The sequence below is a fragment of the Colletotrichum costaricense genome (assembly GCF_030867565.1).
Source record: "Colletotrichum costaricense strain IMI 309622 chromosome Unknown Scaffold_1.1, whole genome shotgun sequence".
Lineage (NCBI taxonomy): Eukaryota > Fungi > Ascomycota > Sordariomycetes > Glomerellales > Glomerellaceae > Colletotrichum > Colletotrichum costaricense.
Genome location: NW_026848230.1, coordinates 1,818,035 through 1,841,473, shown reverse-complemented (window position 1 = coordinate 1,841,473; position 23,439 = coordinate 1,818,035). Strand labels below are relative to the sequence as shown.

The following is a 23,439-nucleotide window of genomic DNA, read 5'->3' as shown; positions in this document are numbered from 1 at the left end:
CCCCTGCGATTGGCCAGCGGTGATGATGCGAGGAATTCGAAGTTCCTGTGAACGAAGTCTACGACAGCACCGGTGGGGCTTACACGATGGTAGACGAAAGATGAGCAACAGTCCTCTGGTGTGTACACTCGGTGCGGATGAAAACCGGCGCCGGAAACGAAACAGGGCGCGAATTGCAATGCCTTGCTTGCAATAACGTGTGATTCAAATTCTGATGCTGACCATGTCACCTCTATCTACCCATCTATCCTAGTTTCCCTTCAACTTATCCCAAAACGAGCTGGGGGCCTTTTCGACCGGGGGTGACAGGATGATCGTGTTCCAAACGATCTCGCCGTCAATGTATAGGTTGTACTTGAGAGAGCTCTGCTCCCCCTCCGCTAGGTTCTCAATGGTCAAAGAGCCAAACTTGGAGTTGCCAGAGTGGATGTACCTATGCCTGTTAGTATCGTACCTTGAATGTTCTGCGACTGCACTTACTTGAGAGACACATCCTCGTTGTCGGTCTGTCTGTAGCTTGGCAACGGTGATGCAAATTGGTTCAGCGGACTGCACGAGAACTCGTATGCGGCGGCGCTCTCAGGCCATCTTCCATCGGCGGGAGGGGGAAACTTGGTGGCCGCAAACTCGTGGCGATCGCCAGAGACGACGACAACACCAACGCCCCTGGCGCCAGCATCCCACATGGCCTCCAAAATCTTGCGACGCTCCACCAGGAAACCTCCCCACGTATCCTTGCGGTTGATGGGCCAGTTCTTGGTCAGGGGAATCGACGAGGCAACAATCTTCCATTTGACCCCCTTGGGCTCAGGCCGGTTCAGCCAGGCGAGGAAGTCCTCCAGCTGCTCAGCACCCAGCATCGTCTTCTCCGGGCTGTCGGAAGGAACGTCATTGTCGGATCGGTACGAGCGCGTGTCGAGCATGAAGAAGCTCGCGGGGCCCTGGACAAACTCAAAGTAGGTGGCGCCCTGTCTGCGGAGGTTTGTGGTGCCGGCAACGCGAGCGGGAGGCGGGTTGGCCAGCTCCTGGTAGTGGTGCCACGGCTCGATTGCGGCCCGGTACACGCCAGTGGTGTTTGACGACCAGTCGTTGCCGATTTCATGGTCATCAAGAACGTGAATCCAGCTGAGATTCTGTCCTACGGGTGCCCAGTCCGGCGAGGCGTAGACGTGACGGTACTTTTGGCGGTAGTCCTCCTCATTCTTGCCCTGGCGTTTGGGTACGTCAATGTAGATGAAATCGCCCAAGAAGAGCATGAATTGCGCCTGCAGACTAGGTAAGACCCTCGCCAAATGGCGCATGCCGGGAATCGCCAGGGCGTGCTCCAAGGGGTTATACGGAAAGCGTGGCAGGATGCACGAAGTCGACAAGAAGGTGAACTTGTTGTCGTTAAAGGTCGACATCTGCCCAGCTCTAGGCGGGGCCACGAACTCGCCGCTGTGGTTGTTGGACGTGCGCCACTCATAAACTCTCTGCTGGGAGTGCTTCAGAGGCACGGTCAAGGTTGTCGCAAAGTCGGTCGTGTTGTCGGTGAATCTCAGCCCGCCACCAAGCTGCCACATGGGGTTGTCAAAGGGTGGCTGCGGGTCCTTGATGTGAATCTCGAGCGTAACGGGCATCTTGGCCTGGTCGGGTTCGCGAATGACGAATTTTGCCTCTGTCGGAGAGACATAGCCAAGACGCACAAAGGAGAGGTCGTCGACCGGATGGTACTGTCGAACGCGGAATAAGAAGTCGGCCGTCATTGCGACCAATGCCAAGTTGATCAGGAAGGTCAAGATGGAAAGAATAGGGCTGGTCGAGCTCGGTGTTCCCGCCAGGAGCGTCTTTAGTGGGCTGGACTTTTCTGTAACGACGATAGTCTCTTCGACCCGGATCTCTTCAGCAACGACATGGCCGTTGGTGGCGCCGCCGACATCCTCGGTAACAGTCTCTTTGACCGTCACGTCCACGTCGTCCTCCACGACATCGTACTTTGGCTCATTAATGTAGCCAGATACGAAGGAAGGCACAAAGACTGCAAAGAGTGCGAATATGCTCATGGGCACAGCAGCCTAAACCAACCATGATCAGCACGATGCGCCAAGCCTGGACAGTCAAACGCTCGGGAATAAGTGGAACTTACTGGACCGGGGAACTAAAGTTGCATCCAATGATTAGCGACCAATTGTTAAAAGACAAAGTTGAAGAACCTACCCATCGCAGAAAGAGGTACGAGACCGCTCTCAACGCGATTGAGGATGTGGTGGCGATGCGCGTCTGAACCGCCATGACGCCGAGAGCTCCGTAGTGGGTAGATGTTGGAACTTGCAGGTTGTAGATGCGAAAGATTGAACTGGTGGAGGAATAGTGGAATTAAATAGTTTGCAGGGATCGTCTACGAAAGAAAAAAAGGCAAGAGCTGCTCCCCTTGCAGCTGGGTATTGAAGAGAAAGGACGAGACAATGGAAGAAGGTTTGATAGAATGTGCAGGTGGTACTCCGTGGACCTGCCCTGCCAGAGGGAGGTGGAAGCTCTGCCAGACGTGACGTGACAGCTGAGCTGACTTCTGAAGAGATGAGGTCACTGATTGATGATATGCCCCGTACGCGCTGAAACACCGATAACAAGCCACCTCCCGTTGCATGTGAGCGTGGCTGGTGAGGGAGCTGTTGCTGCTGTGGGGACAGTGGACTGGAGGTGCAAAGGTGCCACCTTGCTCTCCCGCAGCGCTGCCGCTGGCCCGTGCGTGCTCCCAAGGGGCGTAGCGGCGCCAATTTTCCGCGCCGAACTTTCAATCGTGGCCCGTTCTAAGTGACCCTTTTGGCGACAGCTTGTCCAGAATCCCCTGCTTCACGAGTCGACGAGAGATACCCTCACGCGCCCACCCAGGACTCTCCCCACGCAACAACACATCATGAGGGTGTCCGCCATTGCCTGCGGGCTTTTCGCCTGCTTCGTTTCCCAGGTCGCTGCCACGGCATTGACCTACAAGCTCCACGCCAACGAGAAGGCCTGCTTCTACGCCAAGACCCAGAAGGATAACGAGAAGATTGCCTTTTACTTTGCCGTGCGTTCACCACCACTTCAAAGTGCTGCATCAAGCTAACAGCGATGCGTAACAGGTCCAATCTGGTGGTTCTTTCGATGTCGACTACACCGTCACCGGCCCGGGCAACAAGATGATCCTCGATGGAGCCAAGGAGCGCCAGGGCGACTTTGTCTTCACGGCCCAGCAGATGGGCGACTACGAGTTCTGCTTCAACAACGAGATGAGTACCTTTGCCGAGAAGTTTGTCGACTTTGAGATTGCCGTACGTTCCCGAATAACTCCCAACCCAAGCTCTACTGACCCATGCCAATCCAGGTCGAGAACGAGGTTCGCGCTCAGCTTCCCGCCAAGCAGGGTGCCTCTCCCGAACAGCACTCCACCCTCGAGGAGACCATCTTCAAGCTCTCCGGCCAGCTCTCGACCATCTCGAGAGGCCAGAAGTACTTCCGCACCAGAGAGAACCGCAACTTCAGCACTGTCCGCAGCACCGAAGGCCGCATCATCAACTTCAGCATGATCCAGTGCGCCCTCATCGTGCTTATGGGAGCTCTGCAGGTGTTTATCGTTCGCTTCTTCTTCCAGGGCGCGCGCAAGGGCTACGTATGAACGGCGCAACGAACCAAAAAAGTTTATTCTGGATTTCATCGCGGCGCGGGGTAAAAGGAGTCACCAGGGACTCGTGTATATCACAAGTAAAAAGAGACTTGATGTGGTTCACGGAATGAGATATCTTTGACGATCAAAATTCAGCGCTGTTGTCATGAAGAAGGGAGTCTGCGGGTCGACTGGTCCGTAAATGGGAGCCTCGGAGCACATGTAGCACCGGTACCGCTAGTGGACTTGATGAATGGTTTAATGAGTGTTCTCCCTAGAGTCGAGGTTCTTTGTGACGAGGCTGTTGCCATGATGTGTTTGCCTGCAGGTGTCGGGGCCGAGAGCTTGAACGCTTTCAAGGCCCGACGGACCAACAGGTACTATATGCGACGTCCCGCCAGGCCACACTTTCCCAGATGCCAGCCATTGCCTTTCCTCGCACACTACTCTTCCACCAAACTTTCGGACCTACAGCTGTCGCAGTTGTGCTAGAGACATTGATAGACGGCGTCAACCACTGCCATCCTGAGTGAGCTGTCGGCGACATTTGATTGGCTGAATCTGTGGCTCGTGCACAAGCCACGGCAGGCTGCAGGTGGACCCGCAGTGGTCTTCCCAGCTTGGGCTTGAGCTTCACGAGCTGCGATAGCAACGGTAGCCTCGCGTGCGACCTGTGTAGGTCCTTTCTAGCGACTTTGCTCGGACATATCGCAACCTCACGCGCGCATCTGCCCGAGATCAGCGATACTTATGGACCCGAAACCGCATACGCCAGCCCAATCCGCCGCGCCAACGAGCACCTCCAAAACAACACACCACCTCTGCTGAGGTGGATCGCGACTCGTCAATGCCGAGGGACTCGCGCCGCAGCTCCAAAAACCCAAAGAAGCACAAGGAACAGCCAAAGGAGGAATGGTACATCATTAAGGATATCCTACAAGAAAGGCGAAACGGCTCGAATATTGAATATCTCGTCGATTGGGAAGACAACCCGGAAACCGGCGAGCGATACCGTCCCACGTGGGTAAGTCTAAGTGCCCCCCCCCTTGTTTATCGGAGCGATTGTTAACTCCAACCAGGCCCCAAGCAAGGACGTCACCTCGAAAGCGATATTCGATTGGAGAAGGAAACTCGATTTGGTCTATCAAAAAGACGGCACCGCGCCAGCAGGAGAGCCTGTATTGCGGGACGTCCGAGGTGTAGCACAGCAGGGCTCACCGGCGCGTACTCCGTCCACCAGGTCGATCGACAGTAGCCAGCCCGTGCAGACGGCAAACAGACGCAGGAGACCGCAGTCTAGGCAGTCAGAAGATCTGCAGAATCCGGACTCGGACAACGACTCGAACCCACCTCAGCAGAAGCGGTACCCTAGTGAGGTTCCTTCCCTGCTGTCGTCGGCATCAGAGGTTGATACCGACGCTGCCTCGGATGTTGTATACAACAACACCACGGCCAGCTTCTTCGTGGCGATTCCCTCCAAAGTAGATCGCGACTTTTCAGAATACATTAGTATATCCGACTCGCGAGGGTCAACGTCGCTCAGCTCGCAGCCCATCTCGGCCCTTGAAGACGAAGACAGCCAAGTAGTCATCACCGAGGGCCTCAGTCAAAGGACGATCCCCGATTCTCAAGAGTACTCAGCATTCGATACCCAGGACTCGCCGTTCTCCAACAGACAAGGGGCCTCGACAAGCAACAAAGGGGACGCCTGTGTCGAGCGTGAGATTCCGGATTCGCAAAAGCAGTCTAGCCTGAGGACCTCCCTGAGTAAGTCTACGGATTCCCAGGCCCGATACCTCAGTCCAGCGGATCACCGTTCACACTTCTTTGTGCGTCGGACACCCTTGGAGTCGCCTCACCCGGCATCTCAGAATCACCCACCGGAGCCGGTGTCGTCGGGTTACATCCCTTTGACGCAGAACAGCCCTGAACCAAGCCAGGGCCCAAGCTTTGACCTCGACCAAGCCTCACCTTTTAATCGGCATTCCGCCGTAGAGCCTGCAGCATCGCACCCACCTCGACGCGCCTCACGTGAACACGACTCCCTTCCTTCAGTCTCTGATAGGTCAATTCCATCTCATCAGATCGACGACCTGCGCGCAGTCGAGCAGGCTGAAAACTCCGCCATTGGAGACTATCCCCAGGACTCGCAGCCTACCAGGACGCCCATTTTCCTCACCCAGCCTGCCTTTGATTTCGACACCTCGACTTCTCAAGCAACTTCATCAGCGAAGAGCGCCTCCAGCAAGTCGCAACAACAGACCGAAAATCAGGAGTGGGCGACTGAGCAAGTCATTGCTTGTTCTGATACACGCCCCAGCCAGAACACGCAAGCTGCTCAAGTCGTTCAACCTCTCCTGGATATTTCCGCAAGCCAGAGCTCCACGGAAGAGCCTGTGGTCCCTGATACCGTCCGTCGAAGACCTTCGCGCATACGCTTCAGTCCCACAGTCGCCAGTTCAGGCTCGCCTCCATCACAACGCGACGAGGACGAGGTTTCCGAGGCCGACAGTTTTCAGACTTGCTTCGAAAGACGGTCACTCCCCCCTCATCCCTCATCATCCAACAAGTCTCAGGGCTCTGATCGGCCGCTGAGTCTACCTCCAGCCATGGACACTTCGGGCGATGAACCACTCTCGGCGATAGAGGAGCTGATGAGGATCCAAGAAGCTGCGTTGCAAGGCACATTAGGCGAGGCAGGATTGACGAGTCCGACGACTGAGTCGGCTCAAATTCGTCACGATGACCCCTCTCTGGTCGCGGATCTTGCATTCTCAGCGCCCATGGATCATCCATCCATCCAAATCAACTCGCAGCCGCCTCTCACAGGAAACTGGACCATGGGAGAGCCAGTCACGTCGTCTACAGATATGCCTGGACTTGCCGGCGCCCCGGTCGAGCCGGCGATGGAGCCTCTGATCCACGAAGAGCACCAAACTGCTAGCATGGGAGACATCTTTCCCAGCAATCTCATGCCACCTGAAGCAGCCGAGCAGCTTCCCATCACCATATCCCCCTCAGACATTAGCAGATCAGTCGAGCCCGAGGAGGCATCGAACACACTTCCTCAGCCCGAGGACCATCCTATGGATATGCTGCCGGAAGACCAGACCACCGCAGGCGACCAGAGCACTGTCACTTCGCCGGACATTGAAGAGCCATACCTTTCAGGTCCCCCTACGACCGTGGACCAGAGCGAATACTTGGTTACGCTCTCGTTTCCGGCCAACATTCGCCCCCTGTATCGGAGCACCATCAAGTCCTATCGCAATATGATTGAGCAATTCACCAAGGATATGCAGTCCGAGGAAGACATCCCCGATAAAACCGCTATAGAGTCTATTGGCAAAATGTTCAGCCAGCTTCGCGACATTTGCGACATGCCCGCGCCTCTCGACGGTGACTCGATTGATGCCTTGTCCGCAGAAGACCTCAAGAAGCATGCCATGGGCACCAATAGCAAGTTTTTCTTTGTGGGCCGATTCCTCGAGCGACTCCAGACAAGCCACAAGAAGATACTCATTCTTGCGCGTGATATCAACGTCATCGGGTACCTCGAGGCTATCGTCGGCACCGGGGATATGGCATACTCGCGAAAGGGGTTGCATGAGCTGGAAAGCCAGGATGAGCATTCTCTGCTCGTCGTTCTCGTGCACTCCGAGCAGGCTCTCGTCGATGACCTAAGCGACTTTGACGTCGTCATTGGATTCGACAATGGCATTTTGCAGACAGACCTCCTTGATCAATGGGGCAAGATGAACGGGAAGAAGCCAATGTTGCTGAGGCTCACGACGACGTGCTCTATCGAGCACCTGGAGTTACTGTTGCCGGCGGATTTCACGGGCTTGGTACGACAGAATGCGCTATGCATCGCCGTGTGCCAGTCAAGAAAGATGAGCTATCTTGACGAAAGAGATAACCAGGGCGTCATGATTGATCACTACGCAGTTTCGTTTGCCAATCAGGCAATCCTTCCCGACCCCGGCTTCGACTGGGACCCTGAGCTTATCCCCTCCTCTGTTCTGGACTTGTACTCGAGCAGCCAGCCCGAGAGCCAGGCGGAGGAGCCGACCCGCAAGCGCAAGACTGTGGGTTGCCCTTTTGTGGTACAGAATCAGTGCTAATCAGGTGCGTAGGATGGCGAGCAGCAGCAAGCTGTCAAACGCCTTCGGGTCAGCCCGCTCCCTGGACAAGATCCGGGAGACATTGACGCAGCGGTTCGCAGTCAGTTGAATCCTCGACCGTCACAGCTGCACGTCCAGACGACCCAGGAGCATCTGGACACTCTAACGGATAAGGTAGGGAGCGTTGGCACGGCTCAACATTACAGATTGCTAACGGAGTATCAGGTGTCCGAACTCGAGCATCAGCTAGAGGAGAAGAACAGCATGGAGTCCAATCTCCGGAAACAGGTCATCAATCTCTCCAAGAGGGTCAAGAGCTACGACGAGACCACCAACTCCATTCAGGCGGCACACATGGCGTCGCTTCGGGAACGGGCCAAGTTCGAGGCTGAGCGCGATGAAGCAAAGAGAAAGGAGGAACAGGCCCTGGAAAAGAGCCGCGAGTGGCAAGAAAAGGCCCAGGCTTTCGAAGAGAAGTTAAAGGTCAAGAGCGCCACTCTCGAAGAAGCCCTCGTCAACGCCGGCTCCGTCGCGACGGAGACGTTTAAAGAGAAGACGGCAGAACTCGAAAAGGCCTTGGCCAAGGTGGCAGAGCTCGAGAAGAAGCTCGAGAGCCGGGACGGCGAGCTAAGCTACGCGAGAGATGCGTATCAGACGGCCAACCATTCCAACAGCGAGCTCTCTCGCGAGAACCGTGAGCTCAAGGAACAGGTGGCCGCGATGCAATCGTCAGTCCCGGGTAACCTCGCGCAGGTCCTCAACGTCACGGCCAACGCCGGACAGCAGGTCAAGGAGATGCAGAGGCAGATTGCCGAGACCAAGGCCATCACCAAGGACCGCGAAAAGGAGCTCGCACGCGTGGAGAAGGAGCTGCGGGCGCTCAAAAACGGACGCAGGGAGACGAGGCAGCAGAGCGTGCCCCGAAGCCCGCGGCTGAGCGTCATGAGCCCGCGAACGGGACGCGCTGCTGGCGGTGGTGGTAACGGTGGTTCGGCTAGTCGAGGGACGTCGCCTACGCCGCATGAATCTGGCGGCGGTACGCCCGTTGCGGGTCTGCAGTTTTTCAATAACTCGGCCAACAACAGGTGGCCCCATTTGCGGGATTGAAGACGTGGGTTTACGTGATGGCGGTCTTGGGGATTGAGAGATTGCGAGGAGAGTCTGGAGATGTCGGGGGAGGACATTGTACTGATTTGATGTGTACCGTTGTTACCGAGAGCTCGGTAATGGTTTCCTTACCCTTAGAGAGAAAGATACCATTGAGAGGGTTTCGCTGTGTTTTGATGCCTTGGCTCTGAGAGGTTGTGGTTGAGCTGGATAGTTATCAGATGGCTATATGCTACGAAAGACACGTCTTGCTATCTCGTTGGTGATGATCAGAAAGCTGTCGCTTGGCAACCTGTGACTAGATGCATCGAGGCGTTGCATTCCCGAGACGTTTGGAATGCAGGTCTCCCAGCTGTTCCCCACTGAATTGGCTCACTTGCTTGCTCAACGTCACAACTGCCCAGGAGAAGCACGGCAGGCTGGGTTCTGGTAGACAGACAGGTTGAACATATGACATTGAGAAGAGGCTCTAAGATGGTACATGGGACTTTGATTTGGGAAAATCACACTACCAAGAAAAAACTCCCCCTCCCGTTCTATCGGACTTCTCCTACAGACACAAACACACGCGGCAAGCAGACTTTGTCGGGTTTTGCTCCTTTCTTTCCTCTCTTCTTGGCTCCTGTAGAAATATACAAGTTGGTTTCGAGTTTGATATTGTTTTGGCCCTAGCCGGGGTAGTGTCGGTTCCAACGAATCTCGATATCCCCTTTCGTTTTGACCCTCGTTTTGAATTCGCTGAATTCGGAGGTCGAAAACTTAGTTCTTCTCCTCGGGGTAGATGTCCTCCTTGAGGGGGACGCCGAGCTCTTCCCTCAGGGGCTTGAGCTCCTCGAGGTACTGCTCGTACTGGCCCTTGTTCTCGACCTTGGCCTTGACGCCTGTTGGGTGTGTCAGTTGGGATTCAGTCAGTTGTGCAGGGCATCCGCAGTGTTGCTCGGGCCTGCGGAAGACGGGAACCCGCGTGCACGTTGCACAGCTGCAACAGCAACTGGGGAAGGGGGGATGCATACCCTCAAAGATGCGGACGGCGGTAGCAAAGTCGTTGACGCGACGGGCGGCCTTGAGAGCGGCGGCGACGACGGAGGGAGAGGGGACCAAGTCGTAGGCGAAGGCGTTGTTGAGGTTACGCTGTTGTTGCGGTAAAAAAGAGTCAGCCTCGCCCCATCAGACCACTTCTTTGCCGGGGGTACGGGTAGTAGGGGACTAGGTTCAGATCCCGAGGGCATAGTGTCAGAGGCCGTACCTGAAGCTCGAAAACGTCCTGGACGCCATCGAATTCCTTCTCGAATCTGTGGTGCAAAAGTTAGCGTTGCCAATTGAGGAGCGAGTCCGAGGGTCGACGAGGGTCAATGGCTTTGTCGCGCGGATGAAGAGGGATGGAGATGGTGGCATGATGGTGGTTGGCGGGCAAAAAAAGGCACCAATCCTTCCAACATCCCTATCGTCCCTCTCGCCCGAGAGTTTCCCTCCAACCCGCACGACCCCCCCTTCGAAACCACCCAATCGAACGATCCAATGCAATGTATGGCTCACCTCGCGCTGAACTCCTCGAAAGTCTCCTCGGCGTGGTCGCCGGAGCGGAGGCGGGCGCTGGTGCTGAAGTTGCTGGCGGCCGGGACACCCGCGACGATGGGCAGGAGCATGCCGGAGCGGGCGACGAGAGGCTGGCGGATGGGGTTCGCGCGGAAGAAGCTGGTCGAGCCGCGGGCGGCGACGCGGAGGATAGAGGCAGACATTTCGTTCGATTAGAGAGGGGAGTGGTAGCGGGTCGACCGAGAGGAGAGGCGAAGGCGGAGGTTGCTGCGTCGGTGACGATTATTTTTTTCGCGAAAGCTACGGGCGTTTCGTTCGGGATTGAGTCGGATGATGTGGTTGGAGTTTGGTAGGCACGAAAAAGGATTGGATTCTGCGAGATTTTGATTGGATGACTAAGCCGTAGCTTTGGGGTGTGCTTTGCTTCGGGGAGAGCCAATAGCTGTGAAGCTCCAGGCCGTGTGAATTGTGCCAGGGCTGCCGCTGCCTGACGTGTGAATCACCAGCGGATGAACACAGTGTTGGCGCTGTTCGCACGCGTGTTCATCATCAGGCCACTGTGGACGATTCTCCCCCGAATCTGGAAATGGTCATACTCATCCTCCAGGCTCTCACTGGTTCCCCAGGAACCCTGACAGAGTTGCGTGGTGTTTCGGGTGCATCTTCAACCTCCCCCCGGGGATATGACAGACCATTGGGACACGCGAACTACGGGGGTTTTGTTCGGATCTCGTAAGGCCCCCCCCGGGTTCCCGCAATGGACACAGAGCACCAATTCCCCGGGCCGGAGTTGGGAGCAAACTTGAGGCTCCGTTGCACCGACCGTCCCATCCTCCCAAGTACGGATACACATATGCTGCACGGCTTCTCTTCAAGGGGGGAAGGCTGATTGGGACGGAAGGGGGAGAAGACACGGGGCCGGAGGTGGCCGGACCAAGAAGCCGGAGATTGTGACGGCATCCAGCACGTCCCCCATCGAGATTCGATGATCGTGGGAGACAATTGATTAGTACAAGGTCAATTGGGTGCCGGAGCCGAGGCACAATTCTTTTATTGACCCTCTTTCTGCTTGCATAGGCAATCTCGTATGGATACGGGATGCAGTCTACAGATAGTACAGACGAAAAGACCTGACTCTCTGTCTACTCCGTACGGCCTGCGCTGTGCAATTGGCAACGTAGCCTAAACTTCCGAGATTGCAATGTGCATCACGAGCAGTCGAGGTACTCGGTACATGCGGCCGTGACGGTTGTTTTGGGGCTAGGTCGAGTTGGCAGTGGGTTAGCCCGACGGCTAACTGGACCTTGTTCAGCGCAACCCAAGACTCCCGTCTCCGAAGAGTAAGACCTCTCCAACATGGAACGCATGGAACCAACCTGCAAGGTCTCCAAGACTGGGTTGCAACGGCCCGCGTCGTCTGGCAGCTGACGGTATGTTCGTTGTCTGTAGGATGGTTTGTGGTGTTGCCAAGGGTCGAACAGACCGCAGTATCCGAACGACGTAAGCCTACCGGAGCATCTGGCCAGTCAATCAGGACGGTGAATAATAAACAACGTCCGGCCTTTGACGGCATCTTGTTCCCCGTACTTTGCCTACCTCAAGGTTCCCTACGTCCACTGTACTTACTCAGGCGGTGACATGGCTGGGTCACGTGTTTGCGCGCTACAGGCAGTATCAGTGCCTTGGAAACCCAGGTACCTACGTCGAGTGGGTACGCTGGAGTCGCTGGACGACCAGGTACCCAAATGAGCATAGGCCCAGGCACGGCCCATGATTGGCTGCGCTAGGGTCTGACAGCGAATCACATGCTGCACGACCAAATGAAGGCCGCGAAAAAGGCTGCGCGACAAGTACAGGGTACCTTGACCTTCTGGATCGGAATTTTCCCCTTTTGACCATCTCAACAACTTTTCGCATCGCCGCCTGTTGCTGCTGCTGCTGCTTGCTCCATTGCTCGTGTCCTTCCCCGTCCGTCCTCCTTTTTTCCTCCTCCTCATAAACCAACTCGTGCCCGTGGCGTTTTTCCCGTTGTCTGATCACCTCCCTTCCGACCCCTCCCCGCGTCTCAATTCTCCAGACTCTCATCGGGTGTCTTGCGGCGGGTAGAGAGAGAGCGAGAGCGCGTTTTCTGCAATTCTTCTTTTCTTCCCTCCATTATTAGTCGTCACTCCTTAGACTTCTGCCTCTTTTCTGGATCGTGTCCATCGAACCGCTTTGCCGCCGCCGCTGCTGCATTGCTGAGTAGAACACACTCTACCTCCTCCATCCCATCAATCCGCGTCTTCCGTGTCGAGTCCCCATCGAAAGACCCACGGTAACCGAACACCTTGTCGCAAATCTTCGCAAGTAGATAATCGCGCCACAACACCCGTCTTTCTTCTCCCACCGAGCTCGACGAAAAAAAAAACACCACCAACCACCAAGATGGCGGCCACACAAGCACCTTCCTCGTTCTACGAGCAACTGCCTCTCCCCACGCTCGATCGCCCCTTTGGCATCCACCTATGGCCTCTTCTCGACAAGGTCTGGACTCCCATCGTGGGCTACCCCGTGAGCGAGTTCAGATTCCAGCCTGGCGTCACGCCCATGTCGACCATCAAGTCGGCCGGCATCTTCGTCATCATCTACTACACCATCATCTTTGGAGGACGCGAGTGGATGCGCAACCGCGAGCCCTACAAGCTCAAGGGTCTCTTCCTCGCCCACAACTTGATCCTCACCCTCATCAGCGCCGGTCTCCTCGCTCTCTACATTGAGGAGCTCCTGCCCACCGTTGTTCGCAAGGGCATCTTCCACTCCATCTGCCACGCCGACGGCGGCTGGACCCAGCCTCTCGTTGTCCTCTACTACGTACGTTCCATCGACTGGCGCGCGATTGACATCAGCTGACCAGCCTAGATGACCTACCTCACCAAGTACATGGAGCTGCTCGACACCGTCTTCCTCTTCCTCAAGAAGAAGCCTCTGAGTATGCGCACCTCCCTGGTTTGTGTAACCCTCGAGACTGACACTCTACAGCCTTCCTCCACTGCTACCACCACGGCGCGACTGCTCTCCTCTGCTACACCCAGCTGATTGGCTCCACTGCCGTCTCATGGGTTCCCATCACCCTCAACCTCGGCGTCCACGTCGTCATGTACTGGTACTACTTCCAGAGTGCCCGCGGCGTTCGCATCTGGTGGAAGGAGTGGGTCACTCGTTTCCAGATCATCCAGTTCATCATCGATCTCGGTAAGCTGCACTCAGTCCGTCTGTCAACAAAGTATTAACTGTCCCAGGCTTCGTCTACTTCGCCTCCTACACCTACTTCACCTCGACCTACTTCCCCTGGATGCCCAATGCGGGCGAGTGTGCCGGTGAGGAGTTTGCCGCCTTTGCTGGTATCGGTATCCTCAGCTCCTACCTCGTCCTCTTCATCTCCTTCTACCTCGCAACCTACAAGAAGGGCGGCAAGTCCCAGACCCGCAAGTCTCTCCGCCGCATGAGCCAGGCTCCCCTCCCCGACCCTCACGCCGTTGCCTCGGCTGTCGCCGGCCACTCCAACGGCAGCGCCAAGGCCAGCGGAGCCAAGGCCAACGGCTCCTCCACTCCTCGATCCCGCAAGGCGTAAACCCCTTGCCAATCTTGGTGCCGTCCACTCTGTGGAGTGTATATACGCAGGTGACCGCACAGGCATCTGAGGGTCTCTGTTTGCCGATATGTCAACGGCTTAACGCGTTTGGATGTGACGAGACACCTTATTCTTTGGCTTGACGGCATGCCAGGCCGCGCGACTACGACTTTTTCCAAGGCATGGCCTTTTCTTCACAACTGTGTATTACTGCATCGTTCCCTCGCTACTGGCGAGGCAACACTTTGAAAAACGAAAAAAGGAGCCCTGCTGTGATAAGCAGTGGGGGTCTACAGTCGGACGTGTATGACGACCTGGGAGGCTGACGACGTTTGTATGTTTGTGCCTTTGGCGAACTGGGGTGGGGTTGGGCATCATTGCAGAAAAAGACGAAATGATCTTACCGGGCGATGGCAGCAAAGGGGGCCTCATGCTCTCTCGCCCGGAGGAGGAACAAACTTAGAACATTTGTAATTTTCCTTGTGTTTCTTTGTGTGTCATAGATGGGAGCGGGCCCGTCGCCTCAGCTTTTGGGGGGGCGTGCTGGCTCAATGATACTAATAACTCTTTCACCACAATGCAGACCTGTCTCTGGCTGGTGTGAAGTCTGAGCTGTTGGTCAGCATCTGGCAAGATTTGCCCCTTGGAAGGACTTGGGACGGTGTGGTTACTCACGCCTGGCTGTACGGTCTTCCTCGATGGTATGTTCCTCTATTTCTTTCTTCCCCTCTCCCCCTCCCCCAAAATGATGAGTCCTACACGTTACCCAGCTCACTCAGACGCACCAATGTGCGGTTGCTGAGAAAACGTTTGATCACGTCTGATTTTGTTGTCACAATACCTTTGTTTCTTTCAAGGACATACTGGACACGCCAAGAAGCTGACTTTGTCTTTTCAGGGGTTAATTCGCCAAGGTGTACTGAACATGGGCTCGGCTTTGATGAATGGGATGTAATAGGTAGAAGAATACGATACAGATTTTACTGAATTTTGTGCTGGTGTGTCCCGGTGATGTTGACTGAGGATGAGGTCGTGGAGAGTTTCTGTGGAAGAGGCCGTGACTTTGGTTGACATGAGGCTGGCTGACTCACTCTCGAGTTTTTAGCCGGCATCTCAACACTGACGAAGTCTTCTGACTATTGAATACCGGCCTATGGGTGAGCAGTATTCCAAACCCCCAACTCTCCCTTCTCCCTCAGCTTCTCCTCAAGTACCGAAGAATGACCGACCCGAAGCTCGCTTCAACCACTGATGCCTCGCCCTCGGAATTCAAGCCATCAGGATATCAGACCCCATTTGAGACCCATCTTCTCAATCCAGAGAGGGAAACATGTATGCCTCTTGGAGTGTCCTGAGGCTCTACATACCTTCCACGGTGTGGAACCCAAGGTGATACGCTTGCCACACAATACTGACATGGCCCAAAGTCGGTGGCCGATAAACAGTCTGTTTAGGGGTAAGAGGTTTTCCCACAAGAGCATACTACTATTGCAAAGACTTGTCTCTTGCTCACCTTAGAATCATGCGGCCCCGGGCAGACGGTCAGTCAGTCAGTCTACGGTCGGTTCGAGGTCTCCTACGGCTTGTCTTTGCCATGCTTTAAGGAAATCGGAACCGAGTTGCGAAGTAGTTGTGGCTGTTGGAGAATTGGATCAATGACACGCTGACCACAACCGTTTCTTACAAGCCAACTAGCACGAGTCCCCCTCCTTGGGTTTCCCTCTCAGGAGTAAGCCAGTCCATCATGATGAACAAAGCAAGGTCCAATTCACGAATCTGGAACGTTCAGAAGTCCATGTCACATCGAAAAAAGGCTATGGATGTTGGGTACTCAAAACTTTGAATGAATGTCCGGTATCTAGATCCAGAGAATGTGCGATCTCTCCAAAGCACAGCTAGCCTATTTTCTGCGACAACCCAGTCAAGCTAAAAAAGAGCGCAGGACTCAGACCCTTCATGGGGTGCTGAATTATGAAATACCCTATCCCGGTCATCGTTGACCCGCAACAAAGACGCGGAGGAAAGATAATTAGTAAAATGGAGAGAATAGAGCCCCGACTACACCTTCGTAGGACAACCCGAATAGCGACGAGGAGAGAACACTACGGCCGTCTCCTCCCAGCAGCAGGCGGCGCAGCCGGAACCGGCACAGGAACCGGCAACGCGTCAACGGGGGCAGGCGCAGCGGGAATGGCAGAAGCGCTAGCACTCGGCACCGACGGCGCGGCAGAAGCAGCGGGAGCGCATCCGAGGTTGCAGGGCGTCTCGCAGCGGCCGATAAAGTCGGGCTCGTCGTTCTTGCAGCGGCCCTGGCAGGGGCAGATGAGCTCGATGGCGGACCCCGTCTTTTGCCCGGGAGGGCAGATGCAGACGAAGAGGGTGTTTTCGAGGGACTCGACGGCCGGGGCGGCGGCGGCGCAGTTCGTGCCCGGGGTTGCGCAGTAGCCTTGGCCTACTTGTTCGGTTGTGTAGCCTGCAGGGGTGTTAGGATCTCGTGGGAGAAGGGGAGATTTTCTTTGTCTGGAGACGTGGGAGAAGCGATGTGAGAGGAGGACGAGTTGCGGACGGTACCTTGGAAGCCGACGAGGACTTTGCCGCAGTAGGTTGCGCCGCAGACGCAGTGGGCGCCGCCGGGGGCGGGTGCCGGCTGTGCTGGGCCTGAGGGAGCGGGCGCGGGGACGGGGTCCGGGCCGGGGTTGTTTGGGATGGGCTCGGTGGGCGCGGGCGGCTGGCCGTTGACGGTGATTGTCGTGATGGAGGTTGAGACTGGCGGTACTTGGGGGTCTTGTGGCGCGGCAGAGGCCCAGGCCAGGAGAGTGGCCAGTGGTAGGATGTTCAACTTCATGTCTGCGTGGTGGGAGGGCTGGGAGAGTTGGTGTCTTGGTTATGCGAAGAGATGATTGCCGCTACTCTGGCGTTGTTGGTGATGGGAAGGACGGGATTGCGTGATTGACAGCTCGCTTTATACACATTGTCGACGTCCAACTTCTTCGTCATGATGTGATGTTTGGGCGAGAGGAGTCGAAGGACGTTGAACATTGTCTGACGTTTCTTCTCGTGGACTCGGCTGATGTAGCTTACACGTTGTCCGTTGCACCCGTGATGGAGGTGATACCGTAGTGTGTATGGACGTAAAGACAAGTCAGTTCATAGTTCTAGTTGGATATGCTTGCACTTGATCTGGCCCAATTTGTCAGAGAAGAGTCATCAAAGACATGCTTGTTTCGATAGACACTTGATTCTATTACGACCGCAGACGTTGTCAACTCTGAAGACGACAAGACGATACTAGGCCTATGCCACTTTGACAGCTGCATCTGTTCCGCGTCATCGCAATTCCTCACTTGCCGCAATCCGATCTCGAGAGACACACAGTAACCCGTCCACACGGGTGCAACAGGACTCGACGAGGCAGAGCATGCCGACCACGTCAAGACCCAAGGCAACGGGCTATTGTCACAATTTGAGATAGCCCCAGAAGAAGAACACGAAGTCGGTGTTCCCCTGTGCCCCTCGATTCCTACCTAAGCTTGCACATATCGGGCATCACCGAGATTCTTCCCCTGACCGTGACGGCCAGAGAACCACCTTACGTCGCAGCGTGTTGTCTCAAGGAGATTAGGGAAATAGGAGCAATTCAAAAATCATCAGCATCGTGGTTGTATCGTGTTCTGTGCCTCGACACGTCAGAGGTGTTTGCCCTGCACGATGGCGGATGCTCCCACGCACACCCAGAGCTCTGTGTGCTTTCAGGCGTTGAGGAAAGGGGTCTGCAGAGATATCATCAGGTTCGACAAGCCGATGCCGACTTTGAAGCTGCCGAAGCCGAACTGATTAAGGAATCACCATTTTGATGGGGACCATGCTATGACGTCTGATTCGAGAAAGACGAAAGTTCGGCTTGAAGCTGACGGGATGCAGTCGGAGGCTCGGAGATGCGGCGGCGGCGGTGGATCCCGGGGCCCTGCAGACACAGTGTCGGCTACAGTTCCGTCACAGTACCGAACTTGTGGTTGCTCTCGTGCTACCCCTCCATCCCCGCCATCGCCCCTACCTGCCTGCCAAGTACTCCAACTTGCCAAACTCCGAAGCCAAAATTCAATTCTCGAGTTCGACGACACACCTCACGCCAGCCCAACAACTCGCAATTGACCTCGCTCAAGCCGGCAAAGAACCGTCGATTGCACCGAGAGACGACACATCAATCCCAAACACACACACACACACACACACCCCACACCACCCGTCACAATGGCCGCCGCACCCGAGAACGGCACCCCCATCCACGTCGGCACGCGCAGGTCGGCGCTGGCGATGAAGCAGACCGAGATCGTCGTCGAAGGCCTCTCCAAAGCCCGCCCCGACGCCACGTTCGAGATCCACAGCATGCAGACCCTCGGCGACAAGGACCAGATCACGGCGCTCTACAACTTTGGCGGCAAGGGCCTGTGGACCAACGAGCTCGAGGCGAAGCTCGTGGCCAAGGAGCTCGACATCATCGTCCACTCCCTCAAGGACATGCCCACCACCCTACCCGACGGCTGCACCCTCGGCTGCGTCACCAAGCGCGAGGATCCGCGCGACGTCGTCGTCTTCAAGGCCGGGCTCGCCGAGCAGCACGGCTGGAAGACGCTGGGCGACCTCCCCGCGGGCAGCGTCATCGGCACCAGCAGCATCCGCCGCATCGCGCAGCTGAAGCGCCGCCACCCGGGTCTGAAGTTCGCCGACGTCCGCGGCAACATCGAGACGCGCCTGCGCAAGTGCGACGACCCCGAGGGCCCCTTTTCGGCCATCATCCTCGCCGCCGCGGGCCTGCTGCGCATGGACTACGGCGCGCGCATCTCGCAGTACCTCGACTCGGAGAACGGCGGCACGCTGCATGCCGTCGGACAGGGCGCGCTGGGCATCGAGGCGCGGTCGGGCGACGAGAGGGTGCTGAGCGTGCTGAGGGAGCTCGAGGACGAGCCGACGATGCTGGCGTGCGTGGCGGAGCGGAGCGTCATGCGCACGCTCGAGGGCGGGTGCAGCGTGCCGATCGGTGTCGAGACGAGCTGGGTTGAGGTTGCAGGGAGCAAGAAGCTGCGCCTCAAGGCGACGGTGGTGCACGTTGACGGCACGCAGGGCGTGGACGCGGAGAGGACCGAGACGATTGCGACGCGGGAGGAGGCGGATGACTTTGGCAAGCTCGTGGCGCAGGACCTGGTGGACGGGGGCGCGCAGAAGATCCTTGATGATATCAACCAGGCGCGGCCGGGTGACCAGATTGCGACGGCGGAGACTGCGGCGGCGGCCAATGCTGCTGCGTGACGAACTTATGACACAATCGGATAAAACACACCAAACGGAAGAAAATAGACTGTTCCCGCTGGAACCATTTGATGACCATCATCTCTCATTGCTCTATGTTGGTGACTACCACGTTGTTGAACCGCAAACCCCGAAAGTGAATACCCGCTTGGCGTTGGCGTATAGTACAGACACACACTCTGCCCGGTTGAACTGCCGGCTACCTATATCTAACCAAACCATTGCTCTCTCTCTCTCTCTCTCTCTCTCTCTCTCTCTCTCTCTCTTCCCCCTTCTCACCATCCAATCTAGTGATCCTCAGAAGCGGTGAAAGCCTTGTACTCCTCCTCGCCCATGAGGGCCTCGAGCTCCTGGACGCCCGCCTCGTCGACCTCGACCTTTGCGATCCAGCCGCCGCCGTGGGAGTCGTCCTCGGGCACCTTGTTGATGGTGCCCGGCTTCTCCTCGAGGCCGAGGTTGACCTGGGTAACCTTGCAGCTGATGGGCGCGTTGATGTCGGCGGCGCTCTTGACGGACTCGACGGCGCCGATGGCGTCGCCCTGGGCGACCTCCGCGCCCTCCTCGGGGAGCTCGACGTAGACGACGTCGCCCAGGGCGTCGGCGGCGTACTGGGAGATGCCGACGACGCCCGTCTTCTTGTCGGCGTTGAGGTCGATCCACTCGTGGTCCTTTGTGTACTTGCGTATTAAGCCTGTCGACGATGGTTCGGAAGCAGGTCCGAGGGGTCAGTCTTTTTGGTGTTTGATACCTTCGGGTGGGGAGCCGAAGCTTTTGGGGGGGGTATGGGGGGAGAGCTCACTGCTGGGGGTTGTAGAGAAGCTGCGCTGCGCGGGACGGGGGAAAAAGGCGCGGGGAGCGGCCTTGGTGAGTTGGGAGAGGGCGGAGGGGCGGACTGCCCTCATGCTGCGTGCAATTGAGGCCATTTTGGAGGTTTTTGGTTGTGTCGTGAGAGATGTGGAAGAGTGGTGGTAGGTTTTTGGAGTTTGAGAATGAGGTCAGAACGGCCGACTTTAGAGCTTCCGGGGGGATTTGGGGCCTGGGCGGCTGATAGGTTATCGGTTGGTACGTACCGCCCTACCGAGACCGGGAACTCTTCCATCAAACACCAGCGCTTGGGCCAATCAGGGAACAGGTTTCTCGAGCCGCCGTCGCCTTAGTCATGGCTGTTTGGGCGGACTGCCATCGGCCCGGGGCCGCAAGAGCCAGGTTGGGGTCATTGGATGCAGGGCGATAAGAGACCGCGCTGGGTTGGGGGGAGAGCGATAGGAGGGGAAGCCGAGAGCGCCCTCGCTGGAAGTCTCCAACCAGTCTCGGTCTGTCTGCTGCCAGTCTCTCTGCGCACCTGAGGCAGTGTGTCAGTCACAAGTCACAGGGAAGCAAGCACCGCGAGCAGGAAGCAAGAGACGACGACGTAGACAGCCGGGCATGAGCCCAAGAGCTCGGACGGAGCGGGCCAGGAGTCCGTTGCGAGGCCATCCGGGAGTGTCCCGTCTCTTGGTCTGGGTATTTCGGGCGGGTGCCAGGTGAACGTGGTCGACCGTGGTGGACTATTACAACGGCCTCATGCCGTTTGCATGAATTCCCCATTTCGAGCCTGCGAAATTGCATGGCGGAAACGTTCTAGTCTCGATCTCATCGGTCTTTTCTACACCTGGAGTTTGGTTCCCTCTCCTTTTTTTTTTTTTTTTTTTTTTCCCTTCCGGCTGATTTATCTTGAATTTTTCTTTGGATCTGGTCTCTGCTCCGGAATGACGAAGCCTCTGTGGATATTCCTCGCGCGCCCTACAATTGAGGTCGGGATCTTATTCCAAGGCAGAGATAGAGTTGGCAATAGCCTCATTCTGGAATTGCGGTCAGAGGCCTGTTGTGTTTGCTGAGCGGGAGCCTGAGGTTCGAGCGCGGGCCCGGGACTCTGTGCATCGTCCCATGTCGCGTACGCTTAAGTAATGGGAACCCGAGCGTGATGGGGGTTGTTGACTTTGGGCAAGTTTTCTATTGACATTTGGGCGCTGTGCTTTTCCCACTGCGCACCGGACAACGAGCTGCAGCTGCACGAATGAATCGGCCAATGTCACGTCGCAAACGACGGCGTTTCTAGTTGTCAACATTGCAGGCGCTGTCAACAACAGTGGTGTTGTTCATGTCTGCAGAGGAACTCGATTGCAAGCCAGGCAGATGTGATTCCTGACGAGTGACGACTGACGACATGAGGCTCACCGCCCTCGAAAGTTGTGCCTTGTTTGGTGAGGCTCGGCTGGTCCGTTTGAACGTTTTTGTCTCAGTGCCTTGCCCTCGCTACGGAAGCTCGTACGGTGCGTCCACCGTCGAATGTGTCCCTGTCGAGTCCCACTGACTTCAGGCGAAGCTGAAAGAAGCCCAATAGCCCACCAGTCGGTGGACCTGGAAGGGATTGAAAAAAAAAAAAAACAGGAAGAAAAGAATGGAAGAAAATTGGCAAGTATTAATAAACGAGGGGTTGTGTGTGTGCGTCGATTCGATTCCATAAATGCCGCCGCCCGTGATGCATCATCCATAATCCTCGAAAGCAATAGCACCAAATCTCCCATCATAAGGTGCTAGGGGTGTTAGTGCACGAAAGGGAGATGCACCTATGGTGCGTGGGGCGGCTGAACAAACATTGCTTGCCAACCTACGGAGTACTACCTCAGGTACTGTGTAGTGCGTAGTATGTAATGTAGTGTGTAGTGTGTAGTGTGTACTGGAGGATTGTGTGCATAAAACGCGTCCGTCTCGCGTCTTCTCCACACAACCGTGGCCTAAGGTAGGTAGATACTTCGTACTTGCTCAACTTTGGCGTCATTGCCAGTGCACGAAATGTACCAAAGGATCCATCCCGGCCGTCTGACTGGCTGCTTTCTTTCCCCTGGGCCCCCTGTCGCACCTCCCTTCCTCGATCTGCCATAAGCGCCATGGCCTGGGGATGGCCCTGACTTGCCGTTTCCCTGGGCTTTCCTGCGCTGGCGTGCCTCACCAAGGTACCTAATGCTCCGCTAAATCAACCAAGCCAAAGAGTCGCTTGCTTCCCTTTGCTAGTTCCAGTTGTGCCTGTCCATGTTCGCACCATGCGAGGTACGTACTTCCTAATGTTATGTTGCACTGACATCCCATCGTCCCCCCTCCCCCCTCTCTTGCACCAAAACACGACAACGGGGGGCAGCACAGCACAACAAAGTCGCACAAGCATCTCCTCAGCATTCCCGTTTATCCATACTCCGTACACAATCCGCCATCTCAAAGTGCACCCCGACGCGCACAACTTCCCCGGCGCTTGACATTGACATCCACGGGTGCTTAGTGCTTGGTCCTTGGTGCTTGGCCTTGCCTGGATCTCCGCTACTCCATCCCCATACCCTGACTCCTCCCCTGGGCCCGTTTCGGTACATTCCATGACCGTCACCTCCAGCTCCTCCTGCCATCGAGTATCCGTACCGCACCGCCGCATCTCATCGCCATCCCGTCCCGTCGTCGATACCTGACCCTTTCTGTCTTTCGCTCGCCTTGTCTTGCCTCACCGTCTGCCGCAACCCGACACCTTTCGACCTCGTCTCTTCGCCAAACCCACACACCAAGTCGAGGGCTTCCTGTTGTCGTCAAGCCTAAGCCCGGCTCCTGCAACTCGGCCACTCGTCGCCTGTTGATACTACACACTGCCGGTACGTTCGTCTGGCCCATTCCCATTGCTCAGCTCGAGGTGGGCAACCCCTGCTTCAACTCGTCGTCCAATCCCCTCTCTTGTTCCCGCACCGCACCGTCTCAAGGTCCCGTACCGTCCACACCACGCTCCTGTCCCTCCTCTCTTCCTCTCGACTTGCGTGTGTGGAGAGGCTAGGTGAGACATCTTTGCCTGAACACTCATTCCCTCTCTCCCACCTCACCTGTTCACCTCCACGAGTTGCGTCGACGTCGCCAACCCTAATCAGTGACAGATACCATCTCGTATAGCCCGGTTTCAACTCAGCCCTTTGCTACCCCATCGATCGCCGCGCCGCCGCCCTGGCAAGCGCTCCATGAAGCCATCATCGGGCTTGAACTGAAACCTGCCGCCCTCTCCTCGACCTTCTTTTGGGACTCGGCGCCGACTGTCACTTGTCCTCGCTCATCGGCAAGCC

General features: G+C 56.4%; 8 protein-coding genes across 8 annotated transcripts; 4 read left to right on the top strand and 4 right to left on the bottom strand.

Moving 5' to 3' along the window:
• Positions 1 to 249: 249 nt before the first annotated feature.
• CCOS01_00667 (PhoD-like phosphatase) lies at positions 250 to 2,271 on the bottom strand (the record flags this gene model as incomplete). Its single annotated transcript, XM_060448864.1, has 4 exons — positions 250 to 433; positions 481 to 2,054; positions 2,126 to 2,137; positions 2,197 to 2,271. The coding sequence occupies 4 exons, from the start codon at positions 2,269 to 2,271 to the stop codon at positions 250 to 252; spliced, it is 1,845 nt and encodes a 614-aa protein (XP_060320302.1).
• A 306-nt stretch (positions 2,272 to 2,577) lies between these two features.
• Positions 2,578 to 3,637, top strand: CCOS01_00666 (emp24/gp25L/p24 family/GOLD; the record flags this gene model as incomplete). The annotated part of the gene is made up of 5 exons (XM_060448863.1): positions 2,578 to 2,584; positions 2,670 to 2,724; positions 2,872 to 3,049; positions 3,105 to 3,293; positions 3,347 to 3,637. The coding sequence occupies 5 exons, from the start codon at positions 2,578 to 2,580 to the stop codon at positions 3,635 to 3,637; spliced, it is 720 nt and encodes a 239-aa protein (XP_060320301.1).
• Positions 3,638 to 4,472: 835 nt separating this feature from the next.
• CCOS01_00665 (uncharacterized protein) lies at positions 4,473 to 8,856 on the top strand (the record flags this gene model as incomplete). The annotated part of the gene is made up of 4 exons (XM_060448862.1): positions 4,473 to 4,649; positions 4,705 to 7,713; positions 7,762 to 7,923; positions 7,975 to 8,856. The coding sequence occupies 4 exons, from the start codon at positions 4,473 to 4,475 to the stop codon at positions 8,854 to 8,856; spliced, it is 4,230 nt and encodes a 1,409-aa protein (XP_060320300.1).
• A 759-nt stretch (positions 8,857 to 9,615) lies between these two features.
• CCOS01_00664 (cytochrome c oxidase subunit Va) lies at positions 9,616 to 10,595 on the bottom strand (the record flags this gene model as incomplete). The annotated part of the gene is made up of 4 exons (XM_060448861.1): positions 9,616 to 9,737; positions 9,870 to 9,987; positions 10,103 to 10,148; positions 10,393 to 10,595. 4 exons carry the CDS (start codon positions 10,593 to 10,595, stop codon positions 9,616 to 9,618), a joined length of 489 nt encoding a protein of 162 aa, XP_060320299.1.
• Positions 10,596 to 12,816: 2,221 nt separating this feature from the next.
• Positions 12,817 to 14,002, top strand: CCOS01_00663 (GNS1/SUR4 family protein; the record flags this gene model as incomplete). Its single annotated transcript, XM_060448860.1, has 4 exons — positions 12,817 to 13,242; positions 13,291 to 13,360; positions 13,411 to 13,623; positions 13,671 to 14,002. The coding sequence occupies 4 exons, from the start codon at positions 12,817 to 12,819 to the stop codon at positions 14,000 to 14,002; spliced, it is 1,041 nt and encodes a 346-aa protein (XP_060320298.1).
• A 2,102-nt stretch (positions 14,003 to 16,104) lies between these two features.
• Positions 16,105 to 16,847, bottom strand: CCOS01_00662 (uncharacterized protein; the record flags this gene model as incomplete). The annotated part of the gene is made up of 2 exons (XM_060448859.1): positions 16,105 to 16,475; positions 16,574 to 16,847. 2 exons carry the CDS (start codon positions 16,845 to 16,847, stop codon positions 16,105 to 16,107), a joined length of 645 nt encoding a protein of 214 aa, XP_060320297.1.
• Positions 16,848 to 18,253: 1,406 nt separating this feature from the next.
• CCOS01_00661 (porphobilinogen deaminase) lies at positions 18,254 to 19,309 on the top strand (the record flags this gene model as incomplete). Its single annotated transcript, XM_060448858.1, has 1 exon — positions 18,254 to 19,309. The coding sequence occupies one exon, from the start codon at positions 18,254 to 18,256 to the stop codon at positions 19,307 to 19,309; it is 1,056 nt and encodes a 351-aa protein (XP_060320296.1).
• A 287-nt stretch (positions 19,310 to 19,596) lies between these two features.
• Positions 19,597 to 20,232, bottom strand: CCOS01_00660 (glycine cleavage system H protein; the record flags this gene model as incomplete). The annotated part of the gene is made up of 2 exons (XM_060448857.1): positions 19,597 to 20,000; positions 20,109 to 20,232. The coding sequence occupies 2 exons, from the start codon at positions 20,230 to 20,232 to the stop codon at positions 19,597 to 19,599; spliced, it is 528 nt and encodes a 175-aa protein (XP_060320295.1).
• Positions 20,233 to 23,439: the final 3,207 nt, after the last annotated feature.